Source organism: Cucurbita maxima, unplaced genomic scaffold (genome assembly GCF_002738345.1).
Source record: "Cucurbita maxima cultivar Rimu unplaced genomic scaffold, Cmax_1.0 Cma_Scf00018, whole genome shotgun sequence".
In the NCBI taxonomy this organism is placed as follows: Eukaryota; Viridiplantae; Streptophyta; class Magnoliopsida; order Cucurbitales; family Cucurbitaceae; genus Cucurbita; species Cucurbita maxima.
This window is the reverse complement of record NW_019272034.1, coordinates 4,112,202-4,128,797: the sequence shown is the minus strand read 5'-3', so window position 1 is coordinate 4,128,797 and position 16,596 is coordinate 4,112,202. Positions and strand designations below refer to the sequence as shown.

The 16,596-nt window shown below is 37.5% G+C and overlaps 2 protein-coding genes and 1 long non-coding RNA gene across 3 annotated transcripts; all 3 read left to right on the top strand.

The window, feature by feature from the left end:
• The first annotated feature begins 1,728 nt into the window (after positions 1-1,728).
• LOC111493280 (sucrose synthase 5-like) lies at positions 1,729-6,898 on the top strand. Its single transcript, XM_023142927.1, has 15 exons — positions 1,729-1,897; positions 1,964-2,096; positions 2,158-2,312; positions 2,384-2,576; positions 2,682-2,800; positions 2,877-3,093; positions 3,177-3,272; positions 3,357-3,530; positions 3,621-3,737; positions 4,671-4,837; positions 4,918-5,142; positions 5,242-5,808; positions 5,882-6,020; positions 6,094-6,221; positions 6,623-6,898. Exons 1-15 carry the CDS (start codon positions 1,791-1,793, stop codon positions 6,783-6,785), a joined length of 2,700 nt encoding a protein of 899 aa, XP_022998695.1. The 5' UTR covers positions 1,729-1,790; the 3' UTR covers positions 6,786-6,898.
• Positions 6,899-8,344: 1,446 nt separating this feature from the next.
• On the top strand, positions 8,345-11,448 carry LOC111493282 (uncharacterized protein At4g15970-like). Its single transcript, XM_023142933.1, has 6 exons — positions 8,345-8,751; positions 9,851-10,195; positions 10,273-10,742; positions 10,849-11,120; positions 11,201-11,237; positions 11,275-11,448. Exons 1-4 carry the CDS (start codon positions 8,527-8,529, stop codon positions 10,901-10,903), a joined length of 1,095 nt encoding a protein of 364 aa, XP_022998701.1. The 5' UTR covers positions 8,345-8,526; the 3' UTR covers positions 10,904-11,120; positions 11,201-11,237; positions 11,275-11,448.
• Positions 11,449-13,260: 1,812 nt separating this feature from the next.
• On the top strand, positions 13,261-16,504 carry LOC111493286. The gene is made up of 2 exons (XR_002719979.1): positions 13,261-13,794; positions 16,242-16,504. It is a non-coding gene; the product is annotated as an uncharacterized LOC111493286 (long non-coding RNA).
• Positions 16,505-16,596: the final 92 nt, after the last annotated feature.

The window sequence follows — 16,596 nt, the reverse complement described above, 5'->3', positions numbered from 1 at the left end:
GCTTGGTTTAGGTTTAGTTCACAACATTTTTTCCCCTGACATCTGGTGTGATTCAAGGATTCTTTGCATTTTCAATTTAGTTTTCCTTCGGTTTTGCCCGGGTTGAATGGGGTTGCCTTCGATTTTGAGTCGGTGTAATTAGACTATGATGGGATTGAACCTATACGTTGAGTGTTTTTTATTTGTTAGAATGCCTTGGGACTTGATGTGTGATCAAGTATATACTATTATGTTGGTTAGTCATAAATTTTATAAGATCTAAAATCATGTATGAATTAATGATATATGATATGAATGTAAGTCATGTGTGGTATGAGTTTGCATGCTATGTTGAACCATATGTTATAGACGTGTGTTTGTAGAGATTAAATACTCAAATTTTCTCTCTCTCTCTCTTTTCAAGTCATGATATATTTTAGATATTTTTATTGGAAATTTTCGTAGAGTTGATTTCTCCTTGGAAAATATTTTTAAAAAATTTCCGCAGCATGCATGTTATACACGTCCAATTGTGTTTGCCATCGATCAAAAGACAAATTAGCTTAAACAACAAATCAGCCTACTATCTAATATATTGAATTCATCCTAATAATCAGTTTTCAATTTTATTAAATTCAACTTATTGATATTTAGTCCCTATTCTTCAAATTGAAGCCAAGTTTTTTTAATTATAAAATTCACATTTAGTAATTAATGATACATATGATAGGATACAAATGCACAAATGTGTGTTTATATAGTTTATTTAACAGATTCATATAAATGAAGCGGAGAATCTCTAATTAAATAGGGACAGAGATGGGAAACAAATTTTCTCTACTCTACCTCTATAATATTATATCTTTGCTTATAAAATATTATTGATTTTTAAGAGATAATATTATAAAAAAGAAAAGTATTTATTAATTTTTTTTTCAAAATCTATATATAGAAAAAAATTCTCGATCTTCTCGGATGAGAATTGAAATAGGAGGTGGGGATTAAGACATAGAAGACTTCTATACGTGGATATCTCTAATATATAATATTTAAATCTTATGAATATATTCGACTAGTTAATGTATGTGTAATAAAGTTTTTTTACCCATTAAATCCAAAATATAAATGATCTTTTCAACCAACTCATTGTAATTTTGTTCGGAATATTATATATATATTAATGGTAAATTACCAAAACTAATTTATTATAATTATCATACTAAATTTGATATAAACATGAGTATAATTCAACTCAAATAAACAACACGTATCATCGACTAAGAGATCAGAAGATTGAATCTCTCCTCCAAAAAATATAATTAAAACTTGGACGTAACAATATTACTAGTTAATAATTATTCTTGCATCAAATTTCTATAACCCTAACTCCATAATCTTAATAGGAACATTTTTAAATATAAAAAAAATGGATATTAACTCTAAAATTTGTTGACTTCATTCTCAGCTTCTAAATAAAAAGCCTAAAACCTGAATAGTACCCTTGAGATTCTTATGGTGGTGTAATTATGGAAGTGAAAGAAGAAAAGAATAAAACCCCCCCACCAATTTTAACAAAAAACACAATGAAACTAAATGAATGTTTCTTTAAGTTCTTTTCCTCCTCTTCTTAAATAACTTCCCACACTTTCAATTCCTTTCTTGCTTTCAATCATTCAGACATCACAAATGTTCTTCTCTTCTTTCTCTTTCAGTTCTTTATATCTATCTATCTATCTATATATACCCCAAACAAATCACAAGGCAGGCAGAAACAGGGCAATTATCAGTTCATTCCCAAATTATTGTAACAAATGGCGTTTGCATCAGCCAGCTTGAAGAGATTTGATTCACCAATTTCCGACGCTCTAAGCGATGCATTGAGAAAATCCCATAACCCAATGAAGAAATGCTTTGGCAGGTAAACAATTCCTCTTTTGCAACTTTTCTAGATATGATCTTATCTTAATCCATATGAACTGCATAGGTTTGTTGAACATGGGAAGAGATTGATGAAATGTCAAGATTTGATGAAGGATATTGAGCTAACAATTGAAGATACACATGAGATGAGCCATGTTTTGGAAGGCTCTCTTGGCTATGTTCTAAGTAAAACTCAGGTAACATTCAAACTCTCTCTGCTTTAAAGGAGCATTCATTTTGATAGCTAGTGTTATGCAGGAGGCCGCCATTGTTCCTCCGAACGTCGCTCTAGCCGTGAGGCCGAGCCCCGGTTTCTGGGAGTTTGTTAAGGTGAATGCTGTAAGTTTGGGAGTAGAAGACCTTACTGCTTCAGAGTACTTGAAGTTTAAGGAAGCCATCTTTGATGAGAATTGGTTAGTACTCAGTCTACAAATGGTTCTGTTGTATTGGGTTATGGGTAGTAATTTTGAACTATGATCATCAGGGCTAATGATGAACATGCTCTAGAGATAGATTTTGGAGCCACTGAATTCAGTTCCCCTCGTTTGAGCCTCCAGTCGTCGATCGGGAATGGAGTCGGTTTGATCTCGAAGTTCATCTGCTCAAGGTTTGGTGAGAATAAACAGAATGTTAAGGAACTTGTTGCTTATTTGCAGGCTCTTCACCATCGTGGAGAGGTATGAATTATGAACATCATCCAGTTCTAGAAAAAGTTCAAATCTTTACCAAAACCATGACAACACAATTCAAGAAATTATGATTTTTGAATCTAAATCTTGCAGAGCCTTATGATCAATAAGAAACTTAGCAGCGTTTCCAAGCTTCAATCTGCATTGTTTGTAGCTCAACTATATCTATCTTCACTGCCAAAAGACACACCATATGAAGAATTTAATCACAAGTAACCAAAAAGCTGTATTCCTTTTCCAAGAACATTGGATTTTGTGTTTCTTTTCCCTTAATGTTCATGTTCATAGGATGCAAGGATGGGGATTTGAGAAAGGATGGGGAATTACTTCAGAGAGTGTCAGAGAAACAATGCTAATCCTTTCTGAGGTCCTGCAAGCACCTGATCCAGTAAAAGTGGAGTTCCTGTTTAGCAAGCTTCCAACGACGTTGAACGTCGTAATCTTTTCGCCCCACGGTTACTTCGGCCAGGCTGGCGTGCTCGGTTTGCCCGACACCGGTGGTCAGGTTAGAATTTGATCGTATATGTTTATTTCAGCATTACAATATGGTCTGTTCCTGAAAAGTTTGTAGGCCACAAAAATGCTTAGATTGTGTACATTTTGGACCAAGTGAGAGCTTTGGAAGAAGAATTGGTGCATAGAATTGAGCAGCAAGGCCTGCAAGCAAGGCCTCAGATTCTTGTGGTATGCTTGTTTGTTTGTAGGCATATGCTCACAACATTGTCCTGTCCCTTATGGTTTAATCTGTGTTGAAACTGATACATTTAGGTGACAAGATTGATACCCGATGCACGAGGGACGATGTGCAATGTCGAGTACGAGCCTATTGAAAACACAAAGCATTCTCACATTCTTAGAGTCCCATTCTCCACACAGAATGGCGTTCTTCGTCGATGGATTTCACGTTTCGACGTCTATCCTTACTTAGAGAGATTCGTCAAGGCATTCGACTTCGAACTTCTTTCATTTTTCCTTATAAGTTCATTCTTCTTCTATTGACTTATCCCCCACTTCTCTATGGATCATTTCCAGGATGCTACTGATAAGATCCTTGAAGTTATGAACTGCAAACCAGACCTCATCATTGGGAACTACACTGATGGAAACTTGGTTGCTTCTTTGATGGCTAAGAAACTTGGAATCACACAGGTCAGGAAGAAAAGAGCAAAAAGCTTGAGAAAATCTGTCATGTTTAGTTCTTTTTTTTTCTTTTTTTCGTGAGATTCCTCATCAATTGGGGAGGAGAACGAAACATTCTTTATAAGAGTATGGAAACCTCTCCTTAGCAGACGCGTTTTAAAAACTTTGAGGGGAAGCTCGAAAGGGAAAGTCCAAAGAGGACAATATCTGCTAGTGGTGGGCTTGGGCCGTTACAAATGGTATCAGAGCTAGACACTAGACGATGTGCGCGAGAAGGCGGTTCCCCCAAGGGGGAAGACACAAGGCAGTGCCAGTAAGGACGTTGGGCCCTAGATGGGGGTGGATTTGGTGGGGGTCCCACATCGATTGGAGAAAGGAACGAGTGCCAGCGAGGACGTTGGACCCTGAAGGGGGTGGATTGTGAGATCCCACATCGGTTGGGGAAGAGAACGGAACACCCTTTATAAGGGTGTGGAAATCTCTCCCTAACAGATGCGTTTTCAAAACCTTAAGAGGAAGCTCGAAAGATAAAGCCCAAAGAGGACAATATCTGCTAGCAGAGGGCCTAGGTGGATCCCACATCGGTTGTGGAGGAGAACGAAACACCCTTTATAAGGATGTGGAAATCTCTCACTAGCAAACACGTTTTAAAAAACTTGTGGGGAAGCTCGAAAGGGAAAGCCCAAAGAGGACAATATCTACCAGCGTTGGACCAGCGTTGGGCCTGGGTGAACTACGAGATCCCACATCGGTTCGAGAGGAGAACGAAACACCCTTTATAAGGGTGTGGAAACCCCTCCCTAGCAGACTCGTTTTAAAAACCTTAAAGGGAAGCCTGAAAGGGAAAGCCCAAAGAGGACAATATCTACTAACCGTGGACCTAGACCGTTACATTTTTAGTTTTTAGACGTTATAAACTCTTGAGTTTCTTTGGCCTCACAGGGAACCATTGCACACGCTTTAGAGAAGACGAAATATGAAGATTCGGACGCTAAATGGAAGGAGCTCGATCCTAAGTATCATTTTTCTTGTCAGTTCACAGCTGATATAATCTCAATGAATGCAGCTGATTTCATTATAACAAGTACATATCAAGAAATTTCAGGAAGGTTAGAACTCAACTGGATTGGATATTCATTCTAGAATGATATCATCTTTTATCAGCTAACTACAAGTCTGTGTCCAACAGCAAAACTAGGCCAGGACAATATGAAAGCCACGAGGCCTTTACAATGCCTGGACTTTATAGAGTAGTTTCAGGTATCAATGTGTTTGACCCCAAATTCAACATTGCTGCTCCTGGAGCTGATCAATCTGTTTACTTTCCGTTCACCGAGACATCGAAACGACTGATGAATTATCATCCCGATATCGAGGAGCTTATTTATAGCAGAGAAAACAATGATGAACACATGTAAGTGATGCCTATTGATCTCCATCTCTTTTACTATGAACATGATTAGAAAATCTTTAGAACAGTTTTAACTTCTAATCTTGGTAACTTTTGGAACAGAGGTTACCTTGCAGATAGGGAGAAACCAATAATCTTCTCAATGGCAAGGCTTGACACAGTAAAAAACATTACTGGATTAACTGAATGGTATGGTAAAAACAGGAAGCTGAGAAGTTTAGTAAACCTTGTGGTTGTGGCTGGATTCTTTGATCCATCAAAATCAAAGGACAGGGAAGAAATTGCAGAGATAAAAAAGATGCATTCCCTGATAGAAAAATATAAACTCAGGGGGCAAATCAGATGGATATCAGCTCAAACCGATCGGTATCGTAACGGTGAGCTATACCGGTGCATTGCTGATACAAAAGGAGCCTTTGTGCAGCCTGCACTTTATGAAGCTTTTGGCCTAACAGTCATTGAAGCAATGAACTGTGGATTGCCAACTTTTGCAACAAACCAAGGAGGCCCGGCTGAGATTATTGTCGACGGGGTCTCGGGCTTTCATGTCGATCCAAACAACGGCGACAAATCGAGCCAAAAGATCGTTGATTTCTTTGAGAAGTGCAAGTTAGATGGTGGCTATTGGAACATGATATCAGAAGCTGGCCTTCAGAGAATATATGAATGGTATGTTAAGCCATAAAGAACATTTATGATAATATGGGTTCTTGATATTCACTTACTGAGTATTGTTTCTCAGCTACACTTGGAAAATATATGCAAGGAAAGCTCTGAATATGGGATCGATTTATGGGTTTTGGAGGCAGCTAAACAAAGAACAGAAACAGTCCAAGATGAGATACATTGACATGTTCTACTCTCTCTTGTTTAGAAAATTGGTAAGCATTGGAGACTTGAATCTAATGATATTAAGCTTATCAGTTCTTTTAAGCACTCTGAATCCTATTACAGGTGAAGAACGTTCCAATCCCTAGTGAAGAAACCTTGCCAGCTCCGACTGCCACGACCGTGACGCCGCAGCCGACGCCGGAGCTACGTTTCCGGGGTTCGGCTGCTCCTCAGCCTCAGCTAGGACAAAGGCAAGTTATCCGCTTTTTGTTAATTTGTTGTGATCTTATAACTCAACATTCACGCACGTACACAATAGAAATGGGGGCGGAGGTTTGAAACATCTAATCTTTTAACCTTGTCGTATGCTTTAACTAATTGAACTATACTTAAACGGACCCGAAATGAACTTTAATCTGTTGTAATCTTATAACTCAACATCCCCGTACATACACAATAGAGAGACGGAGGTTCCTTAGTCATATACTTTAACTAGTTGAACTATACTTAACCAGACCCAATATAAACTATAACTCAACACTCCCGCACATACACAAGAGGGGGACGGAGATTTGAACCCTCTAATCTTTGAACCTTAGTCGTATGATTTAACCAAACCTGGTTCGAGTCCAACTTCGTTTTAACTTAGCAGGAATGGAGGGAATTCAGTGGAGCAGCAGCAGGGCCAGAGTGGCAATGGGCTATTAAAAACCATAAAAGGAATATGCTTTTTAACTGGCTCTCTCTTGGTAGCTTACTTTATGCTGAACAAGATTTCTGGAGTAGATCAAGCCTATGTTGATTTACCATTATAGCCTTTGAATTATTCAACTTTATTTATGTAAATTAATTATGATAATTACTGCCTCTCGAGGCTGCCAACCCACATTAATAAAATTTACCCCACTCACTTACCAATTTACCCACACCAATAAATTCATTCCTTTATTGTTTTTTTTATTTTTTATTTCTTTTTTAAGTCAATTAATAATTAATTTTATGACGTCATTACTAATAAAAGAAAAATTATGGAATGGTTTTTAAACTTTATCCATAAAAAAGAATTTGATGGCATCTTTGGTAATTTGTTTTCAATTTGACCATTATTATTAAATTATTTTCCCAATTATACAAAAAAGGGACACGTAACTTTCATCCGTCAATGGCTTATTTGTTGCAATATTCCTATTGGAAAGTTGTCAACTTGTCTTTGTCTCATTGGCTATTCAAAATTCTATATTTTCCTTCATATTTAATGTAAATAATTAATTATAAAAATATTTACCTTTTAACAATTAAAAAAAAAACAAATATGATATATTTAATATTTAAATTAAATTAAAATTTCATGCACTTATTGATGTAAAGTTTTTTTTAATAAAAAAAAACTAAAAAAATAACATTTATTATTATTAATATAAAAATAAAGAGAGAATTGTTGCCTAGGGAATTGTGAAAGAATTGACCAATCATGGTTAATTATAATAAGGAATGAGGTTGAGCGTTCGGACTGGGGTTAAAATAGAGCAGCGGTAACCGGCAGATAGGCAAACACCCGGTTGCTGGTTAACGCAATCTTTTTATTTCTGGACGCAATCTATTTTATGTTTGAAATTTATGAGATTTTAGTTATTAATGCAACATATATTATGAAGAAATAAAATTTTAAAAATAATTTAAAGAAAAAAAGAACAACATAATAACTAATTCAACTCGAAAATAAAGTCGTTGATAAGATCACCAACTCAACCAACTCAAAATTTTCAATTAATTAAAAATATTTTTCTAACCTGACTAGTATTACAGTCATACTTGTTCAAGGCATGTTGTATGTAGTCCTATAACAAATGTCCTAGTCCCATTTGAAATCCCTTTTTACTCGCTTTCATATTAAATAGACTTTTACTATTATTGTTATGTCAATGTAATGGTAATGACTCCGTCACCAAAACTATATCTATACTTGGTAGATGCTAAAATGCTCCAAAATGTACTATAGAAAATTTGACTAGCTGTCAATTCTTCTTACCCAAGTTAGACATTATCAAAGTTCGTGTTTCCTACTAACTTTTAGCTTTTTTTTTAAATTGTTTTCAATACATTTCCACGTTTCTAAAACATTTCTCACAAACATAACTTGATACTCGAGCGTACATCGTACGCCAATGTTGTCTATGAAATCCGACTTTCTTACGATTAATTTGTTCACTAACTTAAAGACAATTATCTCACCGTCATTGTCCCATTGCCGCATGAATGCGACTGTGACAACATAGGTACACCATAAGATAACCAATTAATTAAAAAAAAATGAAATCATAAGAGAGAAAAAAAAAAAAGATTCCCGTTCTAATTCTAGTCGTCTTCAGAAATAGTAATACAATGAAAATCAATTGGAAAAAAAAGAAAGAGACAAATTAAGGAGTACCAAAGAAATTAGAAATAGAGATAAGCGCAGCCGGCAAAATAAACCCTCCTCCTCCTCCTCCGCCTCCTCCTCCTCCTATACATTAATATAACCACCTCTCCCCGGCGTCTCTTCTTTATCCACCTCCGATGAAGCCTTCCTCAGGCGACGTGCAACCAGGCGGGGCGGCTCCGTTCAGTGCTCATACGGCGGTGGTCCGATGGAAGACGGTGAGGCTATCCGTCGCGTTTTTCGGCGTCATATTAGGGCTTCTGGTTCTATATAACTCCGCCATTAATCCTTTCAACATTCTCCCCGTTTCTTACTCCTACCGCGCTTTTCGATCCTATTCCTCTCTCAGAAACCCTCTCCTGGTTAGTTTCTATACCTTTCCCTTTTTTAATGATATTTCTTGGTAACCGGCCGCTAGATTTTAGGGCGGTGGGATTATAAATTACGGAATCTGTGAATTAAACGGAACAGAACTATTTTCGTTCCGATAATGGTAATGCTCACCAAACGGGATTCTGAGAGTCCTAGGATCATCGAATGGGATGGCGACAGCTGGAATTTGTTTGTGAATTTTTTTAATATATTTTTTGTTATAATTTTTGAATTATTGGTGAATATAATGGACGATGGTGGTGGGTGTGTGAGCGTCTGCTATTGCAAAGTTGGCGGTAGGCTCTTTAGCCGTCTGGTCTTCTGCCACCGCCAGCGCGTGCGTTACCATTTTTCTTTGTTGTTTTCCTTTTTTTAGGTGATGGGGGTTATGGCTAAGCGATCATTTCTAAACATAAATATAATAAATGTGAATTTATTTTTAAATATAAATATAAGAAATATAAATTTAAAGATATTTTTATTAATTTAATTTATGAACCGGTGTATTTTATGCTTTCTCTATATTAAGTGTCAAAGACACGACTATTATTTGTCAATATGGTAAATAAATATAGTCTCTAATTATTATATACGAGGATAAAAGCGAGATCGATCTTAAAAAGTGTCTAAAAAAATTATTCGATTTGGAATAAATTATTAAATATATGATATATATATATATATATAAAAGTTAGGGAAAGGCAAGGGGACATGATTTTACAAAGAAAAGTGGGTGATTCTGTTGTAATCATGTAAAAACAAAATTTCCCCCTCCCATTTCTATGCTAATAATTGATGGTTCAGCTCGTGTGTGTATATGTATGTATATATATATATATATATAATGGAATGTGCATGGTTCGGTTGAATCAGAGTAGGGTTCACTACTAAATCATTTATTTTCGAGTAGGGTAGATTTGCGCAATCTAGTTGTTCATTTTAAAAAATTATACTAATTTATATTATATTAATAACTAAAATCTCATAAAATTCAAATAAATGTCAGAAAATGTTCTAGAAGCCCCTTTTAACTTAGTTTGTGTCTAATAAATTTTTAAAGTTTATGATTATTAACTAAAAAAAATACAGGAAAAAACTCTGACAAAAGCATCAAATGAGGATAAAACAGTAATCTTGACAACGTTGAATGCGGCATGGGCAGAGCCGGAGTCACTCCTGGATCTGTTCCTCAAAAGCTTCCACGCCGGAAACGGAACACAGAGGCTATTGAAGCACTTAGTGATAGTATGTCTGGACGCAAAAGCGTACCAACGCTGCGGGGCCTCGCACCCTCACTGCTACCAATTGGACACCGAAGGAGCCAATTTCTCCGGCGAGGCCTATTTCATGACCGCCGATTACCTCAAAATGATGTGGCGAAGAATCCAGTTCCTCACCTCTGTTCTCGAAATGGGTTTCAGCTTCGTCTTCACTGTAAGCTTCCTCTAATTCCCCCTCAAAACGCAGTTCTAATTCAATGATGAGAAGTTCTAGTTTCTGGGTCGGCGCAGGATTCCGACATCATGTGGCTACAAGACCCATTCAATCACTTCCACCCCGACGCCGATTTCCAAATCGCTTGCGATACGTTCAAGGGAAGCTCCGAGGATTTAAACAACAGACCAAATGGCGGCTTCGTCTACGTCAAATCCAACACAAAAACCATAAGATTCTACAAATTTTGGTACGAATCCAGAACCATGTTCCCAGGACGGCACGATCAAGACGTGCTTAACAAAATCAAACACAGCCCATTAATCCCTGAAATTGGACTCAAAATACGCTTCCTGGACACCGCGAACTTCGGCGGGTTCTGTCAGATGGGGCGCGACTTCACCAAGGTGTGCACAGTTCATGCCAATTGCTGCGTTGGGCTCAACAATAAAGTGCACGATCTCAGGATTTTGCTCAATGATTGGTCTAAGTTTGTTAATCACAAAGCTTCGTCCAGGCCTTCATGGAGTGTTCCTCAAGATTGCAGGTATGATCTTGAACGAATTTGCGTTTGTTGGCGATTATATATGACAGAAATTGAATGTTTTTTTTTTTTTTTTTTTTTTTGTTGTTTGTTGGAATGGGAACTTCAGAACTTCGTTTCAAAGAGGGAGACAGAGCAAGCATGGTAAGAAAAAAGGCGGCTGATGGGTATAATCCGAAGCTCTCAGGGAAGAAACTATGTGTTTTGGGTTATGAGAATCAGATGTGTTTAGTTCAAAACATTTGAATTTTAATAGTAACGTTTGAAATTAAATAATCCATAAGGATAATGTTAAATTAAACTATAGACTAAATCTCGTGTTCAACTCTCCCTCGTGTTGAGCTTCCTGTTCCGTCGGATCACTTGCTGTCGCCGCCGTCGGTAAGTCACCGGAGAAGGGTGTGTCTTTCTCTCTCTCTTTGTCTCTCTTTATCACACTCTCATCCCTTTCTGATGAATAGGTGGTCGCCGGTAGCCCATTGGGAAAGTGCCGCGGTGCTCGTTCGTCGTAGGTGCTCGTTCGTCATAGCTGAATGTTAGGGAGGGAGAAGCGCAATAAGTTCATCTAATTCGCGTGGTTTGATTTGGTTCGGTCTAATCCTAACCGGTTCTCGCCCAACCCATTCACTTTTGTTGACTTTGACCAATTTAGCTTCGGTTCTAACCGGTTCGACCCCAAATCGATCAATTTAACCTATTTTTCGTTCGATTCTTTGCCATTTCGGCTGTTCCAACACTTTTCATGCAAGTTCATCCTCAAATTAGGCCACTTTTGATTCAAGATTACTTTAAGCATGTTTATATAAAATCTACGAGTAATTAGTAATTATGTGTATTTTGTGATAGATATGAATAGTTTAGATACATCCAGGTTACATCGAGAAGTGGATAGCTTAGATCGAGTTTATAATGAATTTTTAATGTAATTGAGGTAAGTGAATTTATTATTAGATACTATATGTTAGGTAAGATGAATGGTATAATGTATGATATTTTATGTGATGTGATGTTTAAACAATAAATGTCATGTTATGATGTTAATATTGACCATATGATTTCTTAATGACATGTTATTCTCGCCACGTGGTTCATCAAATTGCATCATATGTTGAAATGAATGCTTTCAAATTATTGGGTTGAAGGGAACAAACTATTTATTTGCATGCAAAACACATTCGATCTGAATTTGATTTTATTAAGAATTAAAATGAAGCACGCAAAGTCTCTTGGATGTGATCCAACGATATGAAGCTTCTTTTACACTGTTATTAGATATTTATTTATTTTTTCGTTATGTATCATTGTTAACCTCACGATTTTAAAATGCGTATGCTATGGAGAGGTTTCTACACACTTATAAGATGATCCATTCCTCTCCCAAACCAATGTGAGATCTCACAATGCACTCTCATTAAGGGCTAATGTCCTCGCTAGCACATGCTCGATGTTTGGCTATGATATAATTTGTAATAGCCAAAGTCTACTGCTAGCAGATATTGTCCACTTTGGTATGTTACATATCGCTGTTAGACAATCCACTCCCTAATGGGGGCCCAGTGTCCTTGCTGGCACACTGCCCGGTGTTTGCCTATGATACCATTTGTAACATCTAAAGTCAGCTGCTAGCATATATTGTCCACCTTGGCCTGTTACATATCATCACTAGCAGATATTGTCCATTTTGATCTGTTATATGTCACCGTCAGGCAATCCACTATCTAACGGGGACCTAGTGTCCTCGCTGGCATACCGCTCGGTGTTTGGCTATGATACCATTTGTAACAATCAAAGTCTGCTGCTAGCAGATATTGTCTAGTTTAGCCTGTTACATAGTATCACTAGCAGATATTGTCCACATTGGCTTGTTACATATCACCGTCAGACAATTCATTCCCTTGGGAGCTAACGTTCTCACTGGCACACAACCCAATGTTTGTCACTGCTAGCAGATATTGTCCATTTTGACTCATTACATATCACCGTCAACCTCACAATTTTAAAACGCGTTTACTATAGAGAGGGTCTAGCCAAACTTTCTCCACAAAATCTTTCTAACTATGACTCGAACTTAAGACAAAATTTATGGGAGCCTTTTGAAAGAAAATCTTCCATGTTAAATTCTCAATTCTCTAGAAGAGTCGTTTATATAGGTTTAATTTCAAAAAAATAAAAAATTAAATGATTGTGGAATGGATTTAAACTATCAATTTTTACCATGGTAGATAGTGTATTATCACTCGGTAAGCTCGAATGAGTTTAAATTTGGTCCGGTAATTTTGAAAAAGTTACATTTTAGTTTATATGATTTAAAATATAAGTAGTCCATGTAATTGGATAAAATCCTAAAAATAAATTCAATCAACTGTAGGGGCGTAATTGTAATTTAACCCATATTTAAAATTGGAAAATTAACCCACCCCATTTTCTAGATTTCAAAAAGAAACATGGGCTAGAAGATTTTGGGTTTAGGGCTTTTATGCCGATTGGGCCAAGAAGAACAGAATGAGAAGATACCCAATCGTAGATCCATCGTCGTCTCTGCGAGAATCAAGCAATCGGAAGTGCTCCAAATGATGATCATCTCATCCCGCCTGTGTGACCATCAAGGGACTTGAAGGTCTTGTCAGGCGAGGAACTGACTTCAAAGGACAGTGAAGACGCGCTACGATGTCGGATCCATTTGCAGGGGCGAAAGGAGGTAGGCTCACCTTCAAGGGAGGAGTCCTAGCCTCCCGTAGTAAGGCTATTGACAAGAAGAAGAAGAAGAAGAAGAAAGGTAAAAGTAAAGGTGACGAGAACCCTACGGACGAGGGAGAGATTTTGTCGTCAGCGGATGGTGCAGATGGCGGTGTCGGAGAAGTGTATACTATTGACGCGGCCAAGCGTATGAAGTACGAGGAGCTCTTCCCGGTGGAGACAAAGAAGTTTGGTTACGACCCTAACAACTACAATACCAAGTTGAAGTCTGTGGAGGAATCTCTCGATGACCGTGTCAAAAAGAAAGCGGATCGTTATTGTAAATAATCAGGTCACTTCTCGCGCTATTTTCCTCTAGGTTTGCCTCTACATTTGTTCTCGCAATTCCATGGCTGCAGTTTGTGTTTCACGCCTGACTTTGATGGATATTTGAGTTAGAATTTCCAATTTGATGTGCCTTATTTTCAGAGAAATTCTGAATTTAGTTAGGACAATATCTTCCTTCGATTCTTTTTACTCTGATGTTTTTCTCATCTCTTTTAGGAGTCCTTGAATAGATATGCATAGGAAGGAATATGTTGCCTAATTCCTTAGGGGACAATCAATTTTCCTCTATGTCTTATACTGTTAGAGAATAGAAAGTTGGGATCTTCATTGGCGAAGTTCTGATCCAATCATAATGAATAGCAAATTATTCAGTTTGCACCATTTTACCTGCTTTCCTGGATAGTTGTTTTGATTACTCATTTTGTATTCTTAAGTCTCAGTTGTTCATAACTTCATTAATTAACGAAGTTGGGTTTAAATAGTTCCTTTTAGTAAGGAACATCTTTTGTTCCCATCCAAGTGCGAAGGCAAGGCAGTTCATGTATCTAACTATACTCCAGAAGAAATCAGGATTAGAAAAAACGGTTCTCCAATTTGTTAATTTGTAGAGTAAGGTGAAATCATGATAACCATATGTGAATGATAGCTGTGAAGTAGTAAAGGTAAGAGCAAGGAGTTGCGGGTATAACCCTAACCTCAAAAGGGGACAAAGGATCTCTCTGACTTAGTAATTAGTGAATAAGGTTATATGACAAGCATCCTCTGTAACTGCCATAAAGTGGTCTCGTGCGCGGCCATCATCTTGTTGGGTCTGGGCTTCCTGCAGTTACAGAATTGCCCGCGGAAGCCCCCTTGATTCCCTCTCTATAAAAAGAAGCTTTCTGCATCTGGGGCGTTGGTGCATGATTTTATTAAACAACGTTCAACTTTCATGTGCTAATCATATAGCTAGCTTTCCTTTTGAGCTAGGATCAAACTCAAATTTTGAGTATGATTGGTCCTTGCCCATTGAATGTTTTTTACCCAAATGGTAACACTTTTTGGGGAGTACGAAGCTCTTCAATTATCACGTTCTAGATTCGTCAGTAGTCTTCCCCAATAGCATTACGTCCAACTGATCTTTTATTTTTCTTGTTGGGGAAAGAAACATGTTACCTGCTCGACATGATATGCCGAGTCAGACAAGGTAACTCATCTTAGGCATAGCCTAAGCCAGAAAGAAAAGAAGGGGAAAGAACAAGAAAGAAAGAAAGGAAGCTTGGAGCTGTAGGCACCTCTGACCTTTTTGTTTTTCCCTCTGTACTCCTTTTGTTTTAGGTGAAAATGCAGAATAGCTTCACATTTTATTGCAGCGGGTGTGGGTTTAGAGAATGGGCTATTCTATTCTATCTTGTGGAGAAAAAGGGGCCCGGTATGGTAGTTAGAAATAGAATCTTGGGTGTTGTCACTGGTGCTGTTATTTAGAATCAGGGTACGGGTAAACTCTTTAGTGGAAGCCTGATCTCTACTTTGTTCACCCTACCCCGCCAAATCCTTTCTATGATTCTCTAGTTCTTTGATAATCTTCTCTTCACCTCTCATCCTTTAATGTAAGTAAGCCCATCTCTTCCAGTTTTCTTTTAGTAGAATAGCTGTTAAAGCTTACCTGTGTTGATGTGAGGTCCCACATTGGTTGAAGAGGGCGACGAAGCATTTTTTATAAGGGTGTGGAAACTTCTCCTTAATAATACGCGTTTTAAAAACCTTGAGAGGAAACCCGAAAGGGAAAGCCCAAAGAGGATAACATTTGTTAGCGGTGGGGTTGAGCTCTTATAAATGGTATAAGAGCCAAACATCGGGTGTTGTGCCAGCGATTATGCTAACCCCTTGGGAGGGTAGATTGTGAGATTCCACATTGGTTGGAGAGGGGAACAAAACATTCCTTATAAAAGCAGGAAAACCTCTCTTTAGTAGACTCGTTTTAAAAACCTTGAGGAGAACCCCGAAAAAGAAATTCCAGAAAGGACAATATCTATTAGCGGTGGACTGTTACAATTGATAATGGAAAATTGCACTCATGATTTTGATGCAATTGCATCCCATATTCTTAGGTTTGAAAACTGGTTTATGTAGAAAATGACTTTTTTTTTTTTTTTTTTTTTTTGCAGTCTACAAAAAAAGGAATGTAAAGATTGGCAAATTTGAAGGTATGGTAATTGAACGTCACACAGGTTCAATTTCGTTTATTACACTCTAATCAGCGAATTTTGCTGAGGAAAATTGTTGCACGTGATGCGACAATAGAGCGGTGCTGCTAACCTTTTGCTTTACATTACTCATGATCTTAGTGCATAACTGTGGATAGCTAGCATCCTTCCATAGTTGATGAAATGAATTGATGTTTGTTTCACATTTTTGTGGAAGCTTTTGGTCCTGAAATTCTTCACCACCTTGTTTATGTTTTGCCATAACACTCATGCCGCAGTTCTTTGTTTGCAGGCATTGGTCATAATGGAACTACTTTTATGGTATGGTATGGTATGGTAATCTATGTAGACTCTCATGTGCCATTACCATTGAAGCAATTTTCGTTCAAGCTGATTGTAACTACACTTCTTTTTCCCTTTAATAGTTTTGCTCTCCCCCACTGTCTAATAGGAGGCCAAATTTGTACCAGCTAACATGAGAACATGACTGTATCTTTAGTTATATATGGACACTTTGTAGAAAGATGGCCTTATGGGTTATTCCAACAATTCACCTACCAAATAATTTACCAAAATTTGACATATAAACCTGGTTTTGGGTTTTTTTAAGGTAAGTGGACACCATGGATTGAACTCGTTCCCTTTTA